The sequence below is a fragment of the Clytia hemisphaerica genome, unplaced genomic scaffold (genome assembly GCF_902728285.1).
Source record: "Clytia hemisphaerica strain Z4C2 unplaced genomic scaffold, Clytia hemisphaerica genome assembly, whole genome shotgun sequence".
NCBI classification, from domain to species: domain Eukaryota; kingdom Metazoa; phylum Cnidaria; class Hydrozoa; order Leptothecata; family Clytiidae; genus Clytia; species Clytia hemisphaerica.
The window spans coordinates 907,185-930,372 of NW_027103289.1; the positions used below are offsets into that span (position 1 = coordinate 907,185).

Genomic DNA, 23,188 nt, shown 5'->3' on the forward strand with positions numbered 1-23,188 from the left:
TTTAGAGGAACATACTGTTATTATGAGGTGTAATTTTAAGCAGATTGATCAAAGGAATCCTGTGATGTTTAAACCATATTTTGGAAAAAAGAGAGTAAATGAGGGCGATTTTAGCCATAACTAAATTGAAAATTTCTCCTGTCGGTGCAGTTGCTTGTACTTTTAAAAGATTTCCATTATTTTTACATGAATTTTTTTTCAAATTGAATTGAAATGGATCCTAAAATAGCACTTTGAACCCTTCAAAATTCAAAAATTTTCTCCGTTACCCAACCATGGTGGGCTTTTTGTTGATTTACTCAAACCGGTGCTCTTTGATGTGACCAGCTGTCCAACAATTTTTGATATGCATAAGTCAAGATTACGTCATTTTTCCTATCGAAAACACCCGAAAAAACTGGAATTTACCCCTGTGTATTACTAAAAATAGAAAAACAGAGGTCAAATTTCTTCCAGATTTTTCGGTTGTTTTCGATCACCAAACACACAGTTTATATAACAAAAATTATGAGCATGAAAACTAAATTTTCTAGGCGTAATGGCGTGAAATCGAAAAAATTGGCGTGATCGTGAAAATCAAATTTTTCAGGCGTGATGGCGTGAAATCGAAAAAAAATTGGCCTGATGGCGTGAATTTTGAGTCCGCTGGGGGGGGGGCTCTTAGAGGAGACTTTGATTAACTCCGGGTGATTAACTCCGAGCGGATTTTATTGAAACTACTTCCTATTCATAAAAAATCATATTTCATTTAATGTCTCAAGAAACATAATCGCCATAGTTAGTAGAGGCCCCACCCCTACTAACTATGCAAGAGGGAAGCAAGTGGGAGAAGTGGGAAAAAGTGCACTGTAAGGGTGTAAAATTTGAGAAAATACCAAATTTTGAGGTAAAATTTGAGAAATTTCAAAAAATTTCGCCCTGAAAAGGCCAAAAGATTTCGAAAAACTGCACTGTAAGGGTCCGATTTTAGAGACCTGATTTTTGGCCGAACGTACGGTCGTTTTCAAAATCGAGTAATATTTGTTAGTAATTGTTTGAATCGGGGGGGGGGGGTTGAATACGAGGCATGTGCAGTGATATTCGTGACGTAATTTATCCCCCCATTTATGAAAAGTCTATCTATATCATATCACCTTAATATCCGAAAACAAAAATATTTTAGGCATAAAATTCAGCAAAAATATGAATATCCAAAGCCCGGGGGGTAGTCAGGCAAATTGACCGACGGGTATGTGCGGCGGTTAAGGGTATGTTTTTCAAAATATCAGAAATGCACTGTAAGGGTGGACTTTTGATAAATGCACTGTAAGGGTGGAAATTTCAGCAAATCTGGGAAAAATTGCAAATTTTTTGCTCGAAAATATTGATTTTTTTTGCTCTAAAAGAGTTTAAAATTTGAAAAAATGCACTGTAAGGGTATGAATTTCACCGATTTCCTTCTGCACTGTAAGGGTGCGATTCTAAAAGCCAATTTTTTCGCCGCACATACCGTCAGTTGGTAAACCCAAATTATAAAACAGCAACCTCCCAGCGTATTATCAGCTTTTTGATGCTTACTGATAGTGGCGCGAACAAAAAAAAGCCTCTCCTGACTGGCTAGCCAATTAATTTCTTGGAGAGAAAGCGTGCAAAAATTGGCTTAAATTTAGAAAAAGTTAAAGTAAATTAAAAGTTTTTCAGGAAAGTTCGGTAAAAAACTTCTCATAAATTTGACCTTTCAATAGACGATATCGGCTTAACGTGAAAACTCAGATTTGATCCCCGAATATTGCCCACAATGCTTTGTGCGGATAAACTTCGATGGGACTTTGAAGTTGGACTCGTGGTTGGTCTAAATTAAATTCATGTTAATTTTCTCAAAACAACAAAAAACATACAAGATTAAATGAATTTCAAATTTGTCTATTTCTTTCGTTCTTTAGTTACATATAATAAAAGATCAGGGCAACAAAAATTATGAACTTTTTTTTTTACAATACTAAATAGTACTAAAAGCATCTAACAAAATAATAATATTACGCGCATAATTTCAAAGGGAGAAATTTTTTGTAGTTAAACAAAAAAACTCAAAACTTACGAGAGCCGAAAACTTCAATCTTCGCTCTTCACGTGATTCAAGATGGCGGATTCACGTGAAAACTGCACCGAGCTAAATTGAACTCTTGAACCCTCGAAGAAATGAGAATTTTCCAATTTCAAAGTTGGAATTTTGATCCATTATAAATAAAACGTCTTTTAGCGCGTTCTTTTTTAAATGCTAGCTAAGATAGTACAAAAGAAATCTTTTTGCATTTAGAAAGATTCGTCTATTTACAAGGTTGTCTAAAAAAGACAAAAACAAAACAAAAAATGTGACAAATTAATTTTTCTTAAAAGGTATATAAACAAAAAAAGGTTAAACTAAAAGCAAAAATACATTCTATCAACAAAAGGCTAAAATATCAAGCACAAAAAGAAAAAAGGCTAAAATGAAAATTAAGAAAATGAAAATATTTTAAAACAACAAAAAATTGGTGATTGACCAAAAACTATAAAAGGCGTGACTAGATATCTAAGTTCATTTCAATTTCAAATCCAATGGATCTGTTTGTGGTAAAATCTAAACATGTTTTCTGACTTCACTTAGTGCTTGTAGATTTTAAATGGTTTCAAAAAATATTTTGCTATTTTTTTATAAAATATTTTGGTTAAAAGGTTTTCCTAAGATTTTTGGCGAGCGATTTGTTTTCCATGTTCATTTGTCTGTCATATTTTTTTTATCTGAGTGCAAATTTGATTTCGCCATTTTTTTTCGCCATGAGCTCATTTGTTTCGATTCAAGACAAAGATCTCACAATCTTGAAGGCGAGTTCTCTATGGCCGGAGCACGGCTCTCAGCTTAATGTTCAGCTCCAGAGCTAAATCACATCTCTTCCATCAACAGCGGGCGACGACTAGATAAAAGTCATCTTATACAGTAACATGGAAAGGTGATCCTGGGATATGACTATCAGCCCATAAAACTTTCAAGATGTAATCACCTTGTTCTTCTAAGACATAGTTCACACTATAGATGTTTCCGCCAGTGTGTTTTACGATGATTTCTTTTGCCGGAATTTCTGGCCCTTCAACTCCGACCATTAAGGAACCACGCCCAGCACCACTGGCGTCAACTTTAAATTCAGCAGCTTGTCCAGGACGAGCTTTCTTTAAACCGTCCCCAGATGCGTTGCATTTACTGGCGTCACCAAGTCGCATGGCGGCGTCTAATTGGTCTTCAGATTCTACAATGCGAACCTTGTATGCGCTTCCTGGGATGTGTTGACCAGCGAATCGGATTGAGATTTCATAAACACCCGACAAAGTTGGGTTGTAGATAACTTTGTATGTGCCATCGTCCTGTTCAACGCAGTTCATCTTGACTTTAGCTGGTCCATCGATTGACAGAGCTAAAGCACCTGAGCCTGCATCAAGTGCATTGACAGTGAATTCAGCAGGTAATCCAGCTACTCCACCTTTAAGACCGGGTCCGTATGCAACGACTTTTCCTGGGTCACCTTCGAGACCTCCAACTTTGACAGTGAAGGGCGATCCAGGGATGTGATGTCCATCTAAGAACACGCTAACTAAATGATCTCCTAATTCTCGTGGAACAAATCGAACAGCATAGTTTCCTGAAGAGTAAAAGAGAAAAATGATTTGAAAACATGATGAGCACAGTGGATCATGAAGCAATAAACCTTTTTTAAACCTTATCCAAAATATTTTGTGGTGAATTCACTAGTTAGCTTTGCTCAAATTAGTTTCACATATCAAAATGCTTTACAACCGTATGTCACAAACTTAACCGGTAAATTTCATACATAGAAACAAAAACAACAAACTTCAAGAAACGAAGAAAAGCGAAACGAAAAAACTGAATTACGGTGCAATAACATAAAAACAACTTACCTTCATCGAGTTCAGCTACAGAACATTCGATACTTTCTCCGGATGGTGAGTTAACACTGGCAGCGATTGTTCCCTTCTTTCCTTTCATTTGAACAGCAAAAGATGCTTGTTGTCCAACGCGTAAAACTTGATCTTTAAATTTGTCCATAGACATAGCTTCTCCTTCATCGGCAGGCAGGATGTTGACCTAGAAAAATAGAAAGAAATAACCCCCGGTTTTAAATTTGTTTTAAATGTCTTTGGTAGAAGTTTAGGAGGTCTTCAACCTGCTTCAACGGGGGTAATGTTTTGAATTTTGTGTTTAGAAGCATCGCCCGGTTTTTAAAATGGTTTTTGCTTTATTTTTAAACGATTTAACTAACTTTTACGGGGGGTAACAAACATTGTTTGCCTCAGGTAAACATCTGATATTTTGAAAAAAGAATATAATGAAGAAAATAGTTTTAATGAGTAACGAAACTAATGGCAACTCATTAACGTCGCAACACGCAACACTAAAAATTTGAAAACTTTGGTTGGAATTATATATGATTTTTATTCCTCTGTGTATGTTTTTACATGTTTGTTTTTTTATGATGATTTTAAACACTTTGCTTTATATTGTTCAATTACTAATGTCATTAAAGAGTTTAGGTCAAGGAGCTTGACACTGCACTAAAATGACTCTACGAATTTAGGCTGATTGGGTGTAAGTAAAAATGTATTAGGTGGAATAACTCAGCGTAATTAAATATCATTGCTGTGATGCTTAATTTGAATAATTAGAAAATATTTTTGTCCCCACTCACATAGTTTAACAAGGGAATTTTTTCTTCTCATTATCTTACCTTGTAAGGGCTTCCAGGGATAGCTTCATCGGCAAAACGGATGTGCACTGTGTACTCCCCAGCTTCCACAGGGTACCACGTGATGTCACACGAGCCATCTCCGTTGTCATGACATTGGATTTCAGCCTTTGCAGGGCCTTCAACTGCCACGGCGAGACCTGCAAATACGGGATAGAATAATATATTAGAAATGGTATTTTAAACGTCATCAACCACGATGGGATAAATTATTATAATTCAAACAGTAGCAGGAGACTTAAGGCAAGCATTCAAAATTGTTTAATGATAACTTCATAATTAGCCAACCTTTTTAATATAAGAATTTAATACGTTGTTAAAAATAGGACTTGTAATTTTTGGAACTGAATGTTTCATACTGTCTGTATGAACGACAAAAATCAGCCAAAAAAATCTCTTAGAAAGGTGAGCTTTCGACGAGTGCTTTTGGCACAGAGAATCACTAGAATTGTTATAAGAATTTAATAGAAATAACAAAAAAAGAAGAACCAACCTCCTGGTCCAGCGTCTCGGGTAATAACAGTGAAACTGGCTGGTTGGTTACAGATGCCACCTTCCAATCCAGGTCCACTGGCTTTACATGCGGCCGCACCTCCCGATGGAGCCTCCACCAACACTTTGAATGGGGATCCGGGAATGTGACGTCTGCGTGCCTTGACGTTGACCAAGTGTTCGCCTGTTTCGCGAGGAACGAAACGTACTGTGTAGGTGTCAGGGCCTGAGAAAAAAAATTCAAAATTGGAATTTTTGCTGAATGACATACTGAAATCTGTCTTTCAAGATATTTGGATCATGATGTACAAAGACGCTAAATGGGTAATCTAGTTTCATGACAAGTTACGTAATGTTAAGACGTTGAACAAATCGTTGTTAAGTTATTCAACATCCATATAAAAACATTTAAAAGACGTTTTGAAAATCGATGGATAAAATTATGAAGTATTCGAAGCTCTTCTCAAAAATGGGAAAAGTCTAGATTTATCATTAAATGTCTATCTACACTACTTACCAGTTTCGACAACCTCAGCATCATCCTCGATACCAGATGGTCGTGTAACGGATGCTTTAAGGTCTCCACTTCCACTGAACTTGATGACAAAGTCTTGTGGAGATCGAGCCTTAGATGACGGGAATGCTAACATGTCGGAGAACATGTCTGGTGCTTCTTCTTGGACACCTTGCTCAGTGACAGGAATGATTTCCTCATCCACCTGACGGATTGGAAAGAGTGAAGCAATTTTGAAAAAGGATGATTATGAAGTTTGGATAGAACATTGCAAATATGGGTAACAGAGGACTATTTATCTAAATGTTATGTTAAAATCATTAATCTTGTATAAGTAAGCATCTTTAAAGCGTCAAAGAAATCGTCGACCTTCGATAATCGTGGAATAAAATAAACAAGGATTTATAACGAGTGAAAAGAGGAAAAAATACTTCTTAAAGTGAGAGAAAGTAAGTTTATGGAATAGGGAAAGAAGGCCCATGAGTACAGTATATTATGAGGAGAAGAGATAAGACCGGAAAAATACCGGGACAGAGATTTGGGCACTTACCAGTCCATCACCAACTCGGCATTTGAATGGTGACCCTGGTACATGAGCATCAGCATAAGTGACATTGATCAGGTATTGTCCAGCTTCGGATGGTGTGAAGTCCACAGAACATGTTCCGTCTTCGTTGTCTACGCAATTGATCTCAACCTGACGGATTGGAAAGTATGCGTTATTGTTAGATTATCGTTTCGGGAGATAGGAAAAAGAATATCGTTTGAAAAAAGAGTGAACCTTTTTTTTTAATTGAAATACTTTACCATTATTTCTCGTTCGAATTTGATTTACAGAGCCATGAACTTAGCACATGTGCAACTCACTCTGACTCACTCAAATTCATTTACCAAAGTTTTGAATGTAAAGATTTTGGGTACAACAGCATTATGAAAACGTAGTGAATCGTATCTTGCTAAAAGAGGCATGTCAAAACGCTTCCGTTCAAATTCAGTAGCTTTACGTGTTTAAACTGTCAGTCAAACTAGTACATTATTTAAAAATTAAAACGGAAATTTTCAGATAATACACCATTGGACAGGAAACTGAATGTCTTGATTCTTACCTTGCTTGGACCTTCAACAGAGAGACCGAGACCACCGTATCCGGCATCTCGTGTATCCACAGTAAAGTCTGACCGTTTGTTTGGTTTTCCACCACGGAGTCCTAAAGAAAGGTAGACATTTTGTTTAAAAAATAAGTGTTTTAATTTATCATAGTGGAAATGACCTCAAAGCTTCCATGCAAAAGTTGTGAAATTTTGGCGATCTTCAACGAAACGTTTCGAAAATTATGCTAACACCTTTTTAAGCGAAACTTCTTCATTTCCAATGCTTATAACAAGGACGGAATCCCAATTTCACTTTCACCTGTTCATTAGGAAAATTAAGTGTTGTGAAAATTTTCTTATGTATGTCTCTTTACCTGGTCCGTGACATTTGACTTTAGAGGCGTCTGGTTTTCCCATGGCGACATCTTCAGGTTTGACGATGACAACGTAGGGACTGTCTCCAACATCTTTGCCGTGTTTCTTGATGTGAATCAAATGTTTGCCAGCTTCTTTAGGTACAAACGAAACGACAATTGTGTTGTTGGGTCCAGCCTGTTTGAGAATGAAAGAAAACAAGTTTGGTATACAATGTTTACCAAAAGGCACTGGCATAAGACTTTAATTTCGACTTTCTATAATTGCTAAGACCGTTAATTTAAATTTCTTGGTTCTCTTTCGAGCCTGGATGAAAGTCATTCGTTTAGTGGTTCTTTAAAGCTAAACCTTTGTGCATGATTTTGTTGAATTGAAGCCAGAAAAGCTTCTTTTGTACTACGCTGAGACAAGAATCGGTCTAAGACCATCTGAGAATAATGACCTTCGTACACTTCAAACTAATAACAAACCTTAAGTTCTATCGGTTCTTCGCCGCCACTTGGTGGAATCAATGTTCCCTTCAGGTACTTCAAATCTTCGGGCAACCGTATTCCGGGTATCTCAAAACCGACGTCATAGCCCGGCTTCTTTTTACCGGCACCCACCATGACCTCGATCGGACTGCCCGGTACATGATTACCACGTCGCTTGATGTTAACCTACGGGAAATACGGAAAAAAGATTAGAGAAAAGGTAACAAAGATCCTAGATTTATTTTATAAAATCTCATTGATAGCCGCATACAAAAAGTTGTGAATAGCTAAGTAGAGACTCTGAATGTTGTATAACGTGTTTAGGTGAAACCACTCTAATTATTGTGATGGGCAAAGACCCTTTACTCCAAGGAGGGTAACGTCCTTAAACTACATCACATTTTTGTTGAAACCACTTTAATCAAAAACGTAATTTTTGAATCAATACACCAGTAACTTTAGATGGTATTATTAAGACGACGTACCTTGTGTAATCCTTCTTCTTTGGGTGTGAAATTGATGACCAATTGTCCTTGAGGATTCAATTTCAATTCAATTGGTTCTTCGTCACCAGTTGGTCTTGTCAATGAACCTTTCAAGAATCTCAACTCGTCTGGTGAAACCTGGAAATGGCGACAATGGATATAGTAAGTTCATTTCTATTATGTAGCAGACATCAGGGGACCAGGGTACAATAATGTCTGACAACGAGAGAGCTGTCTGCTTGTTTGAAGCAATACTAGTGTCGAGTAATTAAATGATTTACTATTACTTACAAAGAAGTGAATGTCTCCTAAATGGGCTTCTCGGAAAATCTCATCGAAATATTTACACTTAAGAGAAGCATTTGAAAAAATGCATATTTAAAAAGTTAACTGTACCTCCATATCGAGTCCAATATCGACGGGTTGTCCGACAACCGGTTCTTGAACTTGTTCGGGAGCCGCCTCGACCATGACTTCAAATGGTGATCCAGAAACGTGACGTCCGTTCTTCTTGATGGAGATTTCGTGACGTCCAGGTTGTTCGGGTACGAATGACACACCGATGGTGTTGTTATCATTCAACTTGAGTTTCAATGGTTCTTCGGTACGTTTTCCTGGTCGTTTCAATGCTCCATCCAAGTACTTGAAATCGCGTGGTAAGTTCAATCCAGGGATATCCAAATTGACGTCGCATTCAGAGCCGACGGTTGGTGCTTTAGCAGATGGTTCGTCGCTTGGCTCAACCATGACCTCGAATGGGGACCCCTTGACAGGTCGGCCTCGTTTGGTGACATCGATAACGTGACGTCCTGGTTCTTCTGGTGTGAATTCCAAAGCCAAAGTGTTGTCTGGACTGCATTTGCATGGGATTTCGTCAACTTTGCCGTTTGGTCTGGTCAACTTAGCCTTAAGGTCTTTCAAATCTTTAGGTAAGTCAATGTCGGGAATGTCGAAATCGACGTCACATTTGTTGCCGACGGTCGGTTTGGAGACTGGCGATACAGCTTCTTCAACCATGATTTCAAATGGCGAGCCTTTGACTGGTTTTCGGTTTTTCTTGACATCCAATAAATGTTTACCAACTTCTTCTGGTGTGAAACTGATTGCCAATGAGCCGTCAGGAGCCATGTCGCATGGCACTGGCTCTTTCTTTCCAGATGGACGAGTTAATTCGGCCTTGAGTTTGTCAAGATCTTCTGGTAACTTGACGTCGTCGATGTCCAAGTTGACGTCGCAAGGAGAGCCAACGGTTGGGTTGGATGAAGCTTGTTCTGGTTCTTCGACCATAACTTGGAATGGTGAACCCTTGACTGGGCGACCGTTTTTCTTGACTTCGATGGAGTGAAGTCCTGGTTCTTCAGGTGTGAATTGAAGGGCTAAGGAACCATCAGGAGCCATAGCGCATTTAACTGGTTCTTTTTTGCCAGATGGTCGAGTAAGCTCAGCCTTGAGTTTAGGCAAGTCCTCTGGAAGGTTGATATCAGCGCTGTCAACATTAAGATCGCATGGAGATCCAACAGTTGGAGCTTGAGATCCTTGGTCCTTTGGTTCCTCAACCATAACTTGGAATGGAGATCCCTTGACTGGGCGACCATTTTTCTTTACTTCGATGGAGTGAAGTCCTGGTTCTTCTGGTGTGAATTCAAGAGCCAAGGTACCGTCAGGTGCCATAGCGCATTTTACTGGTTCTTTTTTGCCAGATGGTCGTGTGAGTTCAGCCTTGAGTTTAGGCAAGTCCTCTGGAAGGTTGATATCTGCGCTGTCAACGTTAAGATCGCATGGAGATCCAACAGTTGGGCCTTGAGATGCTTGGTCCTTTGGTTCCTCAACCATAACTTGGAATGGAGATCCCTTGACTGGGCGACCATTTTTCTTTACTTCGATGGAGTGAAGTCCTGGTTCTTCTGGTGTGAATTCAAGAGCCAAAGTACCGTCAGGTGCCATAGCGCATTTTACTGGTTCTTTTTTGCCAGATGGTCGTGTGAGTTCAGCCTTGAGTTTGGGCAAATCTTCTGGAAGGTTGATATCAGCGCTGTCAACGTTGAGATCACATGGAGATCCAACAGTTGGGCCTTGAGATGCTTGGTCCTTTGGTTCCTCAACCATAACTTGGAATGGAGATCCCTGGACTGGGCGACCATTTTTCTTTACTTCGATGGAGTGAAGTCCTGGCTCTTCTGGTGTGAATTCGAGAGCCAAGGTACCGTCAGGTGCCATAGCGCATTTAACTGGTTCTTTTTTGCCAGAAGGTCGTGTGAGTTCAGCCTTGAGTTTGGGCAAATCTTCTGGAAGGTTAATATCTGCGCTGTCAACGTTAAGATCGCATGGAGATCCAACAGTTGGACCTTGAGATGGTTGATCTTCTGGTTCTCCAACCATGATCTTGAATGGAGATCCCTTGACTGGGCGACCGTTTTTCTTGACCTCAATGGAATGAAGTCCTGGTTCTTTAGGAACGAATTGAAGTGCCAATGTACCATCAGGTGCCATACCAACTTTAACTGGTTCTTTCTTGCCAGATGGTCGTGTGAGTTCTGCGTCCAGTTTGCCAAGATCCTCTGGTAATGAAATGTCATCAGAGTGGACATTGACGTCACATGGAGCTCCAACAGCTGGTGCTTTCTTAGATTGATCAGCTTTGTCAACCATAACTTTGAATGGCGAGCCTTTAACTGGTTTGCGGTTTTTCTTGACATCGATGGAATGCTCTCCAGGTTCGGTAGGCACAAATTCAAGAGCCAAGGTACCATCAGGTGCAATGGCGCATGGAATTGGGTCTTTCTTTCCGGTTGGTCTGGTTAGCTCAGCCTTTAATTTATCCAAATCTTCTGGTAATTTGATGTCATCACTGTCAACATTTAAGCCACATGGATTTCCAACTCTCGGGAGCCCAGATCCTGGTCCTTCATCTGGGAAGTCCATTGGGGCGCCAGATTCGACATTATTAGCAATTTCAGGCATAATCTCCTCATCAATTGGCTTTCTCTTGTTCTTCTTTCCTGGTCCAACTTGAACTGGGAATGGAGATCCTTCAACAGGCTTTCCTCGTTTCTTTACGTCGATCAAATGCTCTCCTGGCTCTTCTGGGACGAAACTGACACCAAGAGTATGATCATCGGGTCCTTGTTTTGGTGATAATGGCTCTTTCTTTCCGCTTGGATGTTGGAGCTCAGCTTCCACATTTCGCAAATCGCGTGGTAATGACAATTCTGGGATCTCTAAATCAACATCGAACGTGTCCCCGACTCCTGGACCATCTTCTTCGGCTGGGCCGACCATGATCTCGAATGGGGATCCTTTAACTGGACGTCCACGTTTCTTGACATCAATCAAATGTTTGCCGTTCTCTTCTGGGGTGAAGTTGACAGCTAAGGTCTCATCTGGCCCAACATCGCACTTCAATGGTTCTTTCTTTCCACTTGGTCTGGTCAATTCAGCATCAACATTCTTCAAATCTCGTGGCAATGACAGTTCAGGGATGTCCAAATTCACGTCACAGTCTTTACCGATAGCTGGTCCTGATGCAGAATCTGGTGACGATTCTTTAGGTTCCTCGACCATGATGGTGAATGGAGAATCCTTGACATGTTTACCGCGTTTCTTGATGCCAACAAGATGTGGTCCAGCTTCTTCAGGAACGAAGTTGACGGCTAACGAATTATCAGGTCCAACACCGAGTTCCAATGGTTCTTCTTTGCCACTTGGACGAGTCAATGTTCCCTTCAAGTCCTTCAAATCCTTTGGTAGATCCAATTCTGGGATATCGAAATTGGCAGCACAATCAGAGCCAACGGTTGGGGCATCAGCCTCATCCATGACTATGATTGAGAATGGTGAGTTGGGTACGTGACGTCCGTCTTTCTTGACACTGATTAAATGTTCTCCTGCTTCAGTTGGGACGAATGATACAGCAATTGTACCGTCTGGACCTAACTTGACGTCCACTGGCTCTTCTTTGCCGGTGGGTCGACGTAAAGTGCCACGCATCTTTGAGATGTCGGATCGTTTGCATGGTTCCGGTTGGTAGAAGTTCTTGTCACATGGTTTACCGACTTGTGGGTATTGGTCGGGTGTTCCTTCAACCATGATGACGAATGGAGAATCGTCGATTTGTTTGTTGTCTTTGTAGACCTTCAACAAATGTTTTCCTAAGAAAGAAGAAACGAGAAAAATCAGTTAACAAGGGATTCGAAGACAAAAGCAAGCAAGCAAACCATGGGGTTAATTGTTCTTCAAATTGAATAAATGTCACTGGTATTATAGAAATCATTCATATATCTCCACACGTTAAAGCTTATCAAGGATCGCGGGGGTAAATTGTAAAACTGAAGCGTATCAGTATCACATGAAGTTAGTAATACAATGGTTCTCTCCATAAAGATTTTGGCTCAAAGTAGAACTAGTCAAACTTCGCTTACAGTTCGTACATTTCAGTTTTTATATTATAGCTTAGTGGGTTACAAAATGAACACATACCTGGTTCTTCTGGGACAAAAGTGCAAGCAATGGTGCTATCCGGAGCTTCTTCGACCTTTACGGGTTCTTCTTTACCGTTAGGTCTGGTCAAAACTCCCTTCAATTTAGGTAAATCTTTGGGAAGTTCACAATCGGTGCATTCCAATGGGATTTCACTTTCTTTGCCAATGACTGGAGTCTCCCGAACCATGACTGGGATGGGTGATCCGTCAATTTCTTTGTTGTTTTTCTTGACGTGGAGCAAGTTCTTTCCTGGCTCTTCAGGGACGAAAGAAGCCAAAATTGAGTCGTTAGGTCCTTCGGCAACGTCCACGGGTGATTCTTTGCCAGATGGTGCTTCCAAGACACCCTTGAGTTTTGGGGCGTCTTTTCCATCTACGCCATCGGGTGACATGCAAAGATCAGATGGGCGTCCGACTTCGACAGCTGGCTCGTCTTGAACGACCTTTGGTTTGAAGGGACTTCCTGGGACGGGTTGGTTGTCAAAGTTAACGATAACGTCATAGTCTCCTATAAAACAAAAAACATAAAAGATATCAGGCAATGTTGAAATCCAATGACGAAAGTTTCAATTGAATTTTATTGTGTCTTTCAAAGTTTCAAATTCGAGAGAGATCTAGACAAATCGTGCCTAAAGTTTACTTGTTCCTATATTAAGAGATTTTTCGAAACGTCATATAAACGTGGTAGGAACGTACCTGCTTCGACTGGAACGTACGTGACTTCACAAGTACCGTCACCATTATCGACACAGTCAATATCAACTTTGCTGGGCCCTTCGACAGCAACCGACAAATCTCCGGGTCCGGCATTCTTTGTATCAACGGTAAATCGAGATGGTACGGCGACAACACCCTTCTTGATACCTTTTCCGTATACTTTAACCTTGTCCGGTCCTCCTTCTGTGACTTCGAATTCGAAGGGGCTTCCGGGCACGGCGACGCCATCGTAAGCGACGTCTAAGATGTATTTTCCGCATTCCTTTGGTGTGTAGTTCAAAGCGAAGGTTCCGTCACGGTTGTCTTTTACGTCAACCTAGGCGAAAGTATTGAAATGAATTAAAACGGAAAAAATATTTAAGATCGGCCCTGCTTCTTTGACCAAACAACGGCCTAATCGCCTAATCATTACAGTACAAGTACATTTCAAAAACCTGAGAATACTTATCTTAGCATATTACTGTTTTTTTTTTACTTTGAGAGTAAGACTTATTTCCAAAGAAGTGATCAATTTTACACTTCCAAAATTAAAGAAAAAACAGACATTTGAAAAAATTGTACCTTTTCTTTCTTTCCGGATGGTGTGGTGATCTTTCCGGTCAAAATAGCACCACGGTTGTCGGGTACTTCGGAACAGTCGACAGGTGCTTCGAATTGTTGGTCGACACATGGTGATTCTTGAAGCATCTCTTCTAAGACTGGTGTCTTGATTTTGTCAACTTCTGGTGCTGGAGTACATTTGGGTTTGAATGGCGATCCCTAGAAAGAATGGATCAACAAATGAATCAATATTAGACCATTGAATTATTTTTCATCTTCATCGATGCAAATCCTCTCCACGGGACATTAACCGTGCAGACGAGATGTTACTGTTAATGCTAAAAATGTCGCTACTAATCATTTATGAAAACATAAAATAACAAGGAAAAATGTATGAAAAACATTGCAATTCTCCCACGTCGTGACTATTGAAGTTATATGGCAACACTGGTAAAAGTTTATAGACAGAAAAAGCTTTGCTTTAACGATAACTGTCGTAAAGAAGATTCTAGAAAACAGTAAACTTCTCCACCTACCTTGACTGGTGCACCACCGAAGAGAACTTCCAAATCGTGTGGTCCTTCTTCTTCAGGCAAATATTCACAAGCAATAATACCGTCTTCTTCGACCACCTTAACTGGCACTTCTTTGCCGTCTGGTCCTTTGCATTTAGCGTTGATTGCACCCTTACCTGCTTTACTAACGTCACATTCGAATGGGGCTGGCACACCCACGTGGGGCCTCGAGAGACCGGGGCCTGAACACGTAACTTTACGTGCGTCACCGCATGGTTCCCCAGATACGCGGAAAGGAGCTCCAGGCACTGCTTGTCCTCCGTATTTGGGGCTCACGTTGTAACGACCTAGAAAGATAGACGAAAAAATGTGTCACCACAAGCGAAATGGAAACTCTCTTTGGACGTACGAATTCACAAGACATAAACATCGTGAATCGAAATCGTAAACAAGTCAAAGAAGAAAAATCTTATTCTAGGGAGGTTTTATTTATTTATTATCAATAAACATGTCAATAATTTATTTGCCGAATTAGATATAACAGATAGAATGTGATATGATAAAGTTCCCCTTATTCCTTTATTAGGTATATTCATATTTTAATATCAATTAAACATCATTCTAATTGAAATACTTTGATGTTCAAGAGAATTTCGGATTATATGATTGAAAATAAAACCGATGACAGAAAGGGCACATGTTAAACAAAGAATGTTTTTCAAAGTCGGTGATGGTCAGATAAAGTCTGCTTGCAATCATAAACGTGATTTTAAACACGTGTATATCACAATGGTGTTGATGTTATCGAAAAAATTAAAAATAAAAGCAACTCACCCTTCTTTTCTGGTACATATGTCACCTCGAAAGTGCCATCCTCATTGTCTTTGACGTCCACTGGCACTTTGACGCCACCGGGACCGTCGACTTCGACGTCCAACGGGGCCTTGCCCGCTTTGGTGGCATCAACAGTGAAAGTGGCTGGTAAACTGGCAGGTACAGAGTTGGAGATACCCGGTCCTTTGCATTTGACTTTGCTCGCGTCTACAGGCTCCTGGCATGCAACTGTGAACGGCGAACTTGGTACGTGAACGTCATCTAACGTCACATTGACCGTGTAATCTCCTATAGAGAGACGAAAATTGAAAATATTTGTTAAAATAATATGTTTAATTCCTTCTAGGCATTTCTAATATTTTGAATCACAAAGATTTTTGTCATTAAGGGTTGTCTTTTTCGTATTTTGGCGTAGTGGTCCACTTAAAATGGAAATGCATCAGAGTGAATAAAGATAGTGATAAAATGGAAAGGAAACTATAGGTTTCTATGCTAGGTACATGAGGATTTAAAGACAGTATTCCAATGAGTTGAGTTCTTTATAAGTTGTTAGAGAAACTTACACAAAATCTAAACTAAACAAAAAGGAGAAAGGAATCGAGGCCTAGCTAACGCTGGACGTTGGAACAACGTATCATTCATGAGTCATTACCTGGTTGTGTTGGGTAATAAGTAACGGCGCATGTTCCATCACCGTTATCTTTGCAATCAATCTTAGCTTCTTCTGGTCCTTCGATGGTTAGACCGAGATTTCCGGGACCAGCATTCTTCGTTTCAATGGTAAAGTTAGCTGGTGCACCGATGAAAGCGTGCTCCAATCCTGGGCCATAGCATTTGACCTGAAGCAATAAAAAAGAACATGAGAAATGTGAGAATTTTGAGAATAAAACAAATTTTTCGATCATTAACTATAGAAAATACTTTCAGCTGTTAAATCTAAAATTTCGTAGATAAACCGATTAAGTAGTCAATGAAACACTACCTATATTGAATGGGGTAAACGCCCTAGACACCGAAGGATGCAATTTAAGTGTCAAAGATATTGACAGTTCATAAAGTAATATTTTGTACCTTGGTTGGATCTGGTTTGTCCAAAACATCGATGTAGAATGGACTTCCAGGAACTTCTTGTGATCCGTATTTGATGGTAAGTTTATGTTTTCCAGTCTCCTTTGGTGTCCATTCGACGGCGTAAGTTCCGTCACCATTGTCAGACACTTTAGCGCGAATCTTGCGTCCAGATGGAGATTCGATGGCGCAGGTGAGTTCACCAACTCCTGCGTCTGGAGGACATTCAACAGTGAAGGGATTGTCTTGTCCAACGATTGGCTCCTCAATTCCTGAAAAAATTTGGACAATGCAAGAATTAGTTTTGATTAAATTGTATTGTGTCAAAACATTGATTGTAATGGACGTACCATTGTATTAACATAAGTCAATGGTACAAGAACAAGTAGCTGTTTACCCAATGTAGGACTTGTGTAATGGAAATTGAAATGTACCTTGTCCTGAGACTTTGCATTTGGAGGCGTCACAGCCTGGCTCGACCTTGATCTTGAAAGGACTCTTTGGAACTTTAGCACCAGCAAAGGTGACAGTAATGATGTACTCTCCTTGCTTGGGTGGAACGTATTTAACAACGTAGTGGTTTGGTTTCTTCTCAGAGACATCGATGTCCTTGACTTTTGGCATGGACTCATCTAGAAAATTCGATAAATGAATTTATATAGATAGATTCAAAGTAGAGAACTAAATCCTTGACGCATTAGGTGCTTTTAATTTTCATGATAAAGCCTGAAAATAATAGGTTTTACTAATGTTGTTTACTATGTGTGGGTGTGAGTTAAACTGCTCCTTGCAACAAGCGATTTGGAACTTTAAGAGTAATTTTAAGTTGTATTATTTCAAGAAGGAATTAAAGTAAAATATTGATATAACGTACCAGTTGGTTCGATGTTAATTTCAACATTTCCTTCACCAGCTTCGGTAGCATCAACTTCAAAGTAGGTTGGTTCCATGGATTTGACACCAGTTGGTTTGATTCCGGGACCAAATACTTTAACCTTTGATGCGTCGAATGCTGGGTTGATCTTGACTTTGTATGGCGATTTGGCGACTGGTTTACCACCAAATGTGATGTTGACGGTATGGTTTCCTATTTGACAGAAGAATATGGTTATTATTTTATAAGAAAGTTTAGAATCCTATTTCAGATTATTTGTAATCTAAACAATGTAAGACTGAATAAGCATAATAAAAGGCGCCAAGAACTATTTTAGTAAATTTAGATTATTCAAACCTTTAATAAAACTATTGTGTGGTATTATTGTATTATCACGTTTATCTTGTATTACAAGAAACTCATCAGTCAATTACCTTCTTTCTCTGGGAAGTATGAGGAAGCAAACAATCCTGGTTCCTCTTCGGTAAGATCGACCTTGACTGGGTTTCCAACTTCATCAGTAACTTCAACCTTCAATTTAGCTTTTCCAGCTTTGCGTGTATCAATGGCAATATCACATGGTTTTCCTGCTTTGTTGCCTGGTTTCAGTCCAGGTCCATCAGCCTTCACCTATAAAGATGACAAGGAAGAGGTGTGAAAAAGAGTTAACGAAATAAGCCAAATCCTGGTTATGAAAGCCTCTTCGTTTGTAGAAAACCCAAGTGTCGCTAAAAATCCTATTACAAAAACCATTCGACTGACTTTAAAAACTCTGAAGTCAGTTCTATTTCTCTCAACTGAGACAAGGAACATAAAACACTGAAGAGGGAATGTTGAGAATCTTTTTTTTTAATTTGAATAAATTGAACATCTTGTTACCTTTGTTACATCAAACTCATCTGAAATGACAGCAGTGAAAGGACTGCCTGGGATGTGTTGATCAGCAAATGTGACGTTGATTTTGTAATCACCAGAATCGTTTGGCATGTACTCAACACTACAGGTACCATCACCATGGTCATCACATTTGATTTCAGCTTCGGTTGGTCCTTCGATGGTAAGACCAATACCTCCTTCTCCAGCTTTGCTGGCATCGATCTTAAATTTGGCTGGTTTCTTGACTTTTCCACCTGCAAGAGAGAGAAAATATGTTATTGTGTAAATCATAACAATCATTTCATAATGTGAGCTGACATTTATGCAATGCTTGCCAAATTACTGATTTTAAGAGTTGGTTTGGATATCATATTTCACTTTAGATGCTTAGTACAAACTACTTCTTATGAAAAACATTTACCTTCAAGTCCTGGTCCAGATGCTTTGACTTTGGTGGGATCACAGAATGGAACAACTTTAACACTGACTGGGGATTTTGGAATGGCTTCATCCATAAAGCAGATAGTGATAGTGTATTTTCCTGGATTCTTTGGATAATAAATAACAGAGAAGGTATCGTCGCTGTTGTCAGTGATTTTGCAGTCAGCTTCTTCTCCATTTTCATCAACGGCTTTAATTTGGACAGAGCCTTTGACTCCTGCTCCCTTGGTGAAGACAGTGAATTTGGCAGGTGATCCTAGAAAATGAAGAAAGTAAATTCATAAAATTCTGTGAGAATAATGAGAGCTTCTTGAAAGTTATTTCATATCCAGAAAACCCTAATAATCAAATTAATTATCAAATATAATTTTAATGAAAGAATTTTGCTGGTGAGCTTGACAATAAAGGAAGAAAGGAAAAATAACTTACCAGCCATAACTCCATCTTCCAACCCTGGTCCTTCAGCATAGACTTTGCTGACATTTCCACGCTTGCTGATAAGTGATTGGTATGGTGAGTCTTTGATATCAGAATCTTCGTATCTGATGTGGATTGTGTATTTTCCTGGTTTGGTTGGATAGTAGATACATGTTACTGTACCATCCCCATTGTCCTTGATCTCAACTTCAGCTTTTCCTGGGCCTTCCACTCCAACAGTTAGATTGTCAATTGGAGCTTTCTTGAGATCAACATAAAATTCAGCTGGTCTACCTTCAACACCTCTTTCCAGACCAGCTCCCCAAGCTCTCATTCTGGAAGGATCAGCAGTAGAACCAACTGTAACTTTGACAGGACATTTTGGTACAAGTTCATTATCGAACTTAACATTGATAACGTATGTGCCTGGTTTGGTTGGCTTGTATGAACAGGTAAAGGTGCCATCTCCATTGTCTTTGAGATCACATTTGACATCACTCTTTCCTGGTCCTTCAACAGAGACATCCAAGCCCCCATCTCCTGCTTCAGCACAATCGATGGTAAAAGTAGCAGGTTTTCCCGTTTTAAGGCCAGGTTCCAAACCTGGCCCGTAAATTTTGACGCGTCCGGCGGCAGATGTTACATTCACATGATATGGACTTTTGGCAACTTCTTTGCCACCATATTTAATTACAACAACATAGCGACCCACTGCGAGTGGCATGTACATGCAATTAAAGATGTTTCCTGGTTTTTCCTCAACTTTGATTTCTGTTTTCTTGTTTCCCTTTGGATCGATTACATCAATCACAAGATCACCGCTTCCAGCTTCTGAAGCGTTGACTTCAAATTGTGCAGGTCGTCCAACAATAACCCCTTGTGGTTCTAGTCCAGGCCCTTTAGCGACTACCTTTGATACATCAAGATCGCTGGCCACATTAACCCTGAATGGGGATTTAGGGATGTGATGGCCACCAACTCTGATGTGAACATCATAAGTACCTGAAATCAAAACATTGACAATGTTTCAAAAATAGAAAAAAATTTTCTTAAAAACAAAGTTTAACAAGTGGGAAGTTTCTATCATTAGGCCCATTCTTGCCAAGCGTATCCAGGTTTATGATTTGAATAGTTCATTGACCTACAAAGATGAGATAGGTGGGACAGTTATGGGACAGTAATAAAAGAGTGAAAAAAAGTAAACACTTACCCATCTTTGGAGGAGTATACTGACATGAATATGTATTGTCATGATTGTCTTGAACATTACAATCCACTTGTTTTCTTCCTGGCCCAAAGACTAGAATGTTTAATTTACCCCTCGATGACCCGGATGTAAAGACCGTGAAGTCTGCCGGTTTGTTGACAACAACTCCATGTTCCTCAAGACCAGGACCTGATGCTGTGCAGTTTGAGGCATCGGTCATCTTCTTCTTGAGTGGAGCACCTGGTTTGCATTTTGCTTCTGGGAAGTATGAAACATATGTCATGACGGAAAGTTCGTCGACATTTGGGTTAGTGATTTCCTCTGGTGTAATAACCTATTTCAATAGATAATTGAAGACAAAAACAATTAAATTATTTATTGGAAGGAATAATGATCAAGCTATTTTATATAATATGATAAAAACACACTTCAAAAAAGAAATCTTGATTGGGCAACAAATCAGTCCGCTTCAAAAATGTGAAAAAGTTTCAAAATAGACTCATTAAAGAAAAACAAGAATTTAAATAAGTAGAAAGTAAACACATCCGAGGATGTTAGTCAGTTTGTCAGTCACAGTTTGATGTCAGTCAATGTCAGTAAGACTATCTAAATTGTCTAAACTGAAACTGTTTGAATCATGCTTTAGATTCATTCCAGTTGGTTACAGGATCTACACTGTCTAAGGTTAGTCATGCAGTCATTGTCTTTTGTCAGTGTTAGTCATTGGTCATTGTTGGTGTTTGTTTTGTTTTCTTTAGTATTGCCAAATTTGAACAACAGCCAATCACTTGATTCCTTGAGCATTAGCACTGTTTATATGCTGAAGAATATTATTTTGGAAAAATTTGTGCAAGTGAAATTTTGTGATTTCATAAAAAAGGGGGCACTGTGGTTGCAGCATTATAGTCAGTATTGTGTCAGTCTGTCAATGTGTGTATGGTGGTAGATAAATGATAATAATATGTGTATGTCTTATGAACTGTGAATTTCATTGGATTGTGTGAAATATATAATCTGTCGTATTTCAAATGTTTGTAAATGAAAATGAGTGCATTTTGATGCATCAAGTAAAGTTTCTGAAAAATGTTGCGTAGATCTTTTATTTCTTCAAAACTTTTGTCACCTTCTAGTTCTAAAATTGTCCATTATCTATGAACACCGAAAACAAGTCAAATTTCAAAACGTCATTACTTGATGCATAGTAAGTGTTAGGTGATAGTTGATGATAATGATGTCAGTCAGTAGGATGAAATAGTCAGTGTAAATTGTCAGTGATGCTACAAAGTGCAGAGTGAAGGGGCTAGTGAGAATGCTCAAGGAAAATACATGATGACTTAGTTTGTTCTTTTTTCAACCTCTAACCTGTGGTACACCTAACCAATCTTCAGCAAGTTTCATAGCTTCTCTTGCATTTTCAACTGCGTTTTTCTTGTCCAAGTCTTCCCATTCGGGGAATAAACCTGGAGCTGTAGATTCAACTAAACTGGCAATAGCTATCCCATCATTCCAATCCTTGCTAAAGTTAGAAACTTTAACCTAAAAAGATAAAATAAACAAAGAACATGCATTAGAAAAAATAATAAATCGTCATTGGACAGATGAAACAGACCTGTGGAACTCCAAGCCATTCCTCTGCCAACTTCATGGCTTCACGAGCATTTTCTACTGCATCCTTAGGATCTTTGTCTTCCCATTGTGGGAAAAGACCTGGTGCAACGGCATCAACTAAAGCACCGATAGCAATACCATTGTTCCAATCTTTACTGAAATTAGTCATAGGTACCTGCGAATTGGGAGAAAATTAAACCATATTTCATTAGCACTGAGCTCCGATTTTAAAACAGATCCTGTGATCAAGGCTGATGTGCAGTTATTCTTTTTGTGCAAAAACATCAGTTTAGTGCATAAAGGTTTTTGGTGTAGTAAGCCAAATTATGGACATAACTACCATCAAAGAATGGTGTGCGAAAAAGGTTGCAAGACTATGCAGCAGTTTTGATGACCTAATGATTTTGTGTGACCCTTTTGTTTTGTGTTTACATGACGTTACCTCTGGTGGAAGTTTGCTCTTGACCCATCCCATAAGGGCCTGTTTGGGTGTGATATTTGAGGCTTCATCGTCATCATCCATCATCGGTAAGCTGATTTGATATTTCAAAATGAGAGTCCATATCAGTCCTAGAATTAACTTTAAGTTTCCTTTTAAAATGTCGCTGGCGTCTAAAAAGAAAAGAAAAAGGCAAATATAAGTGATTTATTTGCAGCTCTCAAAAATTAAGATCTATTTTTGAAATCACTTTTTTTAAATTTGATAAAATTGATTGAAACAGTGATTTTAAACAATGAAATTAACAGCCTTGTAAATGGAAAAATGATGGTTAAAGTTTAAAAAAAAGTTACGTCAATTCTCAGTAAATTTCAAGGCCTGCATGAAGATTTTAGTTAACAAGATCATAAAAATGTCAGGGAAGAGAGGCAAGGATCTTTTTCATTTTATTTAACAGAATCAGAGCAAGGGATGAGACAAAATAGGTCAATATTTGCATCATGTTTAAAGCTTTTTGCAAAAGAACCATTAGCTCCTACTAGCTAGATCTCTATTCATGGGGTGCAATTAGCACCTTTAGTAGCTTAAAAGGAATTAATCAAGGCAAAGCTTAGCTAAATATTTTTCTCAGAGAATGAGAAAAATATAGCATATACTTTGATGGAAAGACAGAAGTATAGCCTTTCCAAAAATTAGACTATAATTTAGGATTGGATAGGTGAAAGAATTCTTGTGGTAAAAATCTTTTCTAGTGCAATTAGTTTTTGTTGTAAAAAAGGGGGAGTCTTTTAAATTGATTTATTTCTATATCTCTTATCAGTAGTTTAAAATCGACAAATGTTATGTAGACACATCTCTATAATAATTGTGCAAAGGGAGTTGTTATGTATTTTATATTGTTTATTTTTTCTGAAGAAAAGTATGTTTTCATCTGAAGAGTCCTCAAGGGAAAAATGAGTAAAAAAATTA

At 38.9% G+C, this 23,188-nt stretch overlaps 1 protein-coding gene across 13 annotated transcripts in view; it reads right to left on the bottom strand.

Annotated features, from left to right (window-relative positions):
* Positions 1–1,886: 1,886 nt before the first annotated feature.
* The window catches only part of LOC136809521 (filamin-A-like), a 52,491-nt gene continuing 31,189 nt past the window's right edge, over positions 1,887–23,188 (bottom strand). For 8 of the 13 annotated variants that reach the window (XM_067066124.1, XM_067066110.1, XM_067066131.1 and 5 more), the window contains exons 3-29: positions 22,223–22,392; positions 21,535–21,708; positions 20,176–20,506; positions 18,978–19,967; positions 18,529–18,804; positions 18,111–18,361; positions 17,666–17,861; positions 17,232–17,444; positions 16,792–16,989; positions 16,361–16,629; positions 15,942–16,128; positions 15,290–15,577; positions 14,477–14,802; positions 13,962–14,159; positions 13,380–13,716; positions 12,682–13,191; positions 8,602–12,353; positions 8,206–8,343; positions 7,718–7,906; positions 7,247–7,424; positions 6,888–6,988; positions 6,332–6,478; positions 5,785–5,986; positions 5,269–5,493; positions 4,758–4,915; positions 3,931–4,117; positions 1,887–3,653 (exon numbers count right to left, since the gene is read on the bottom strand). In XM_067066124.1, coding sequence (XP_066922225.1) covers positions 2,950–3,653; positions 3,931–4,117; positions 4,758–4,915; positions 5,269–5,493; positions 5,785–5,986; positions 6,332–6,478; positions 6,888–6,988; positions 7,247–7,424; positions 7,718–7,906; positions 8,206–8,343; positions 8,602–12,353; positions 12,682–13,191; positions 13,380–13,716; positions 13,962–14,159; positions 14,477–14,802; positions 15,290–15,577; positions 15,942–16,128; positions 16,361–16,629; positions 16,792–16,989; positions 17,232–17,444; positions 17,666–17,861; positions 18,111–18,361; positions 18,529–18,804; positions 18,978–19,967; positions 20,176–20,506; positions 21,535–21,708; positions 22,223–22,392 — 10,895 coding nt within the window. In that variant the 3' untranslated portion in view covers positions 1,887–2,949. Of the gene's footprint in view, positions 3,654–3,930; positions 4,118–4,757; positions 4,916–5,268; positions 5,494–5,784; positions 5,987–6,331; positions 6,479–6,887; positions 6,989–7,246; positions 7,425–7,717; positions 7,907–8,205; positions 8,344–8,601; positions 12,354–12,681; positions 13,192–13,379; positions 13,717–13,961; positions 14,160–14,476; positions 14,803–15,289; positions 15,578–15,941; positions 16,129–16,360; positions 16,630–16,791; positions 16,990–17,231; positions 17,445–17,665; positions 17,862–18,110; positions 18,362–18,528; positions 18,805–18,977; positions 19,968–20,175; positions 20,507–21,534; positions 21,709–21,781; positions 21,956–22,222; positions 22,393–23,188 lie in introns of all 13 variants that reach the window. The other 5 variants (XM_067066117.1, XM_067066147.1, XM_067066078.1 and 2 more) reach the window with 1 other exon arrangement.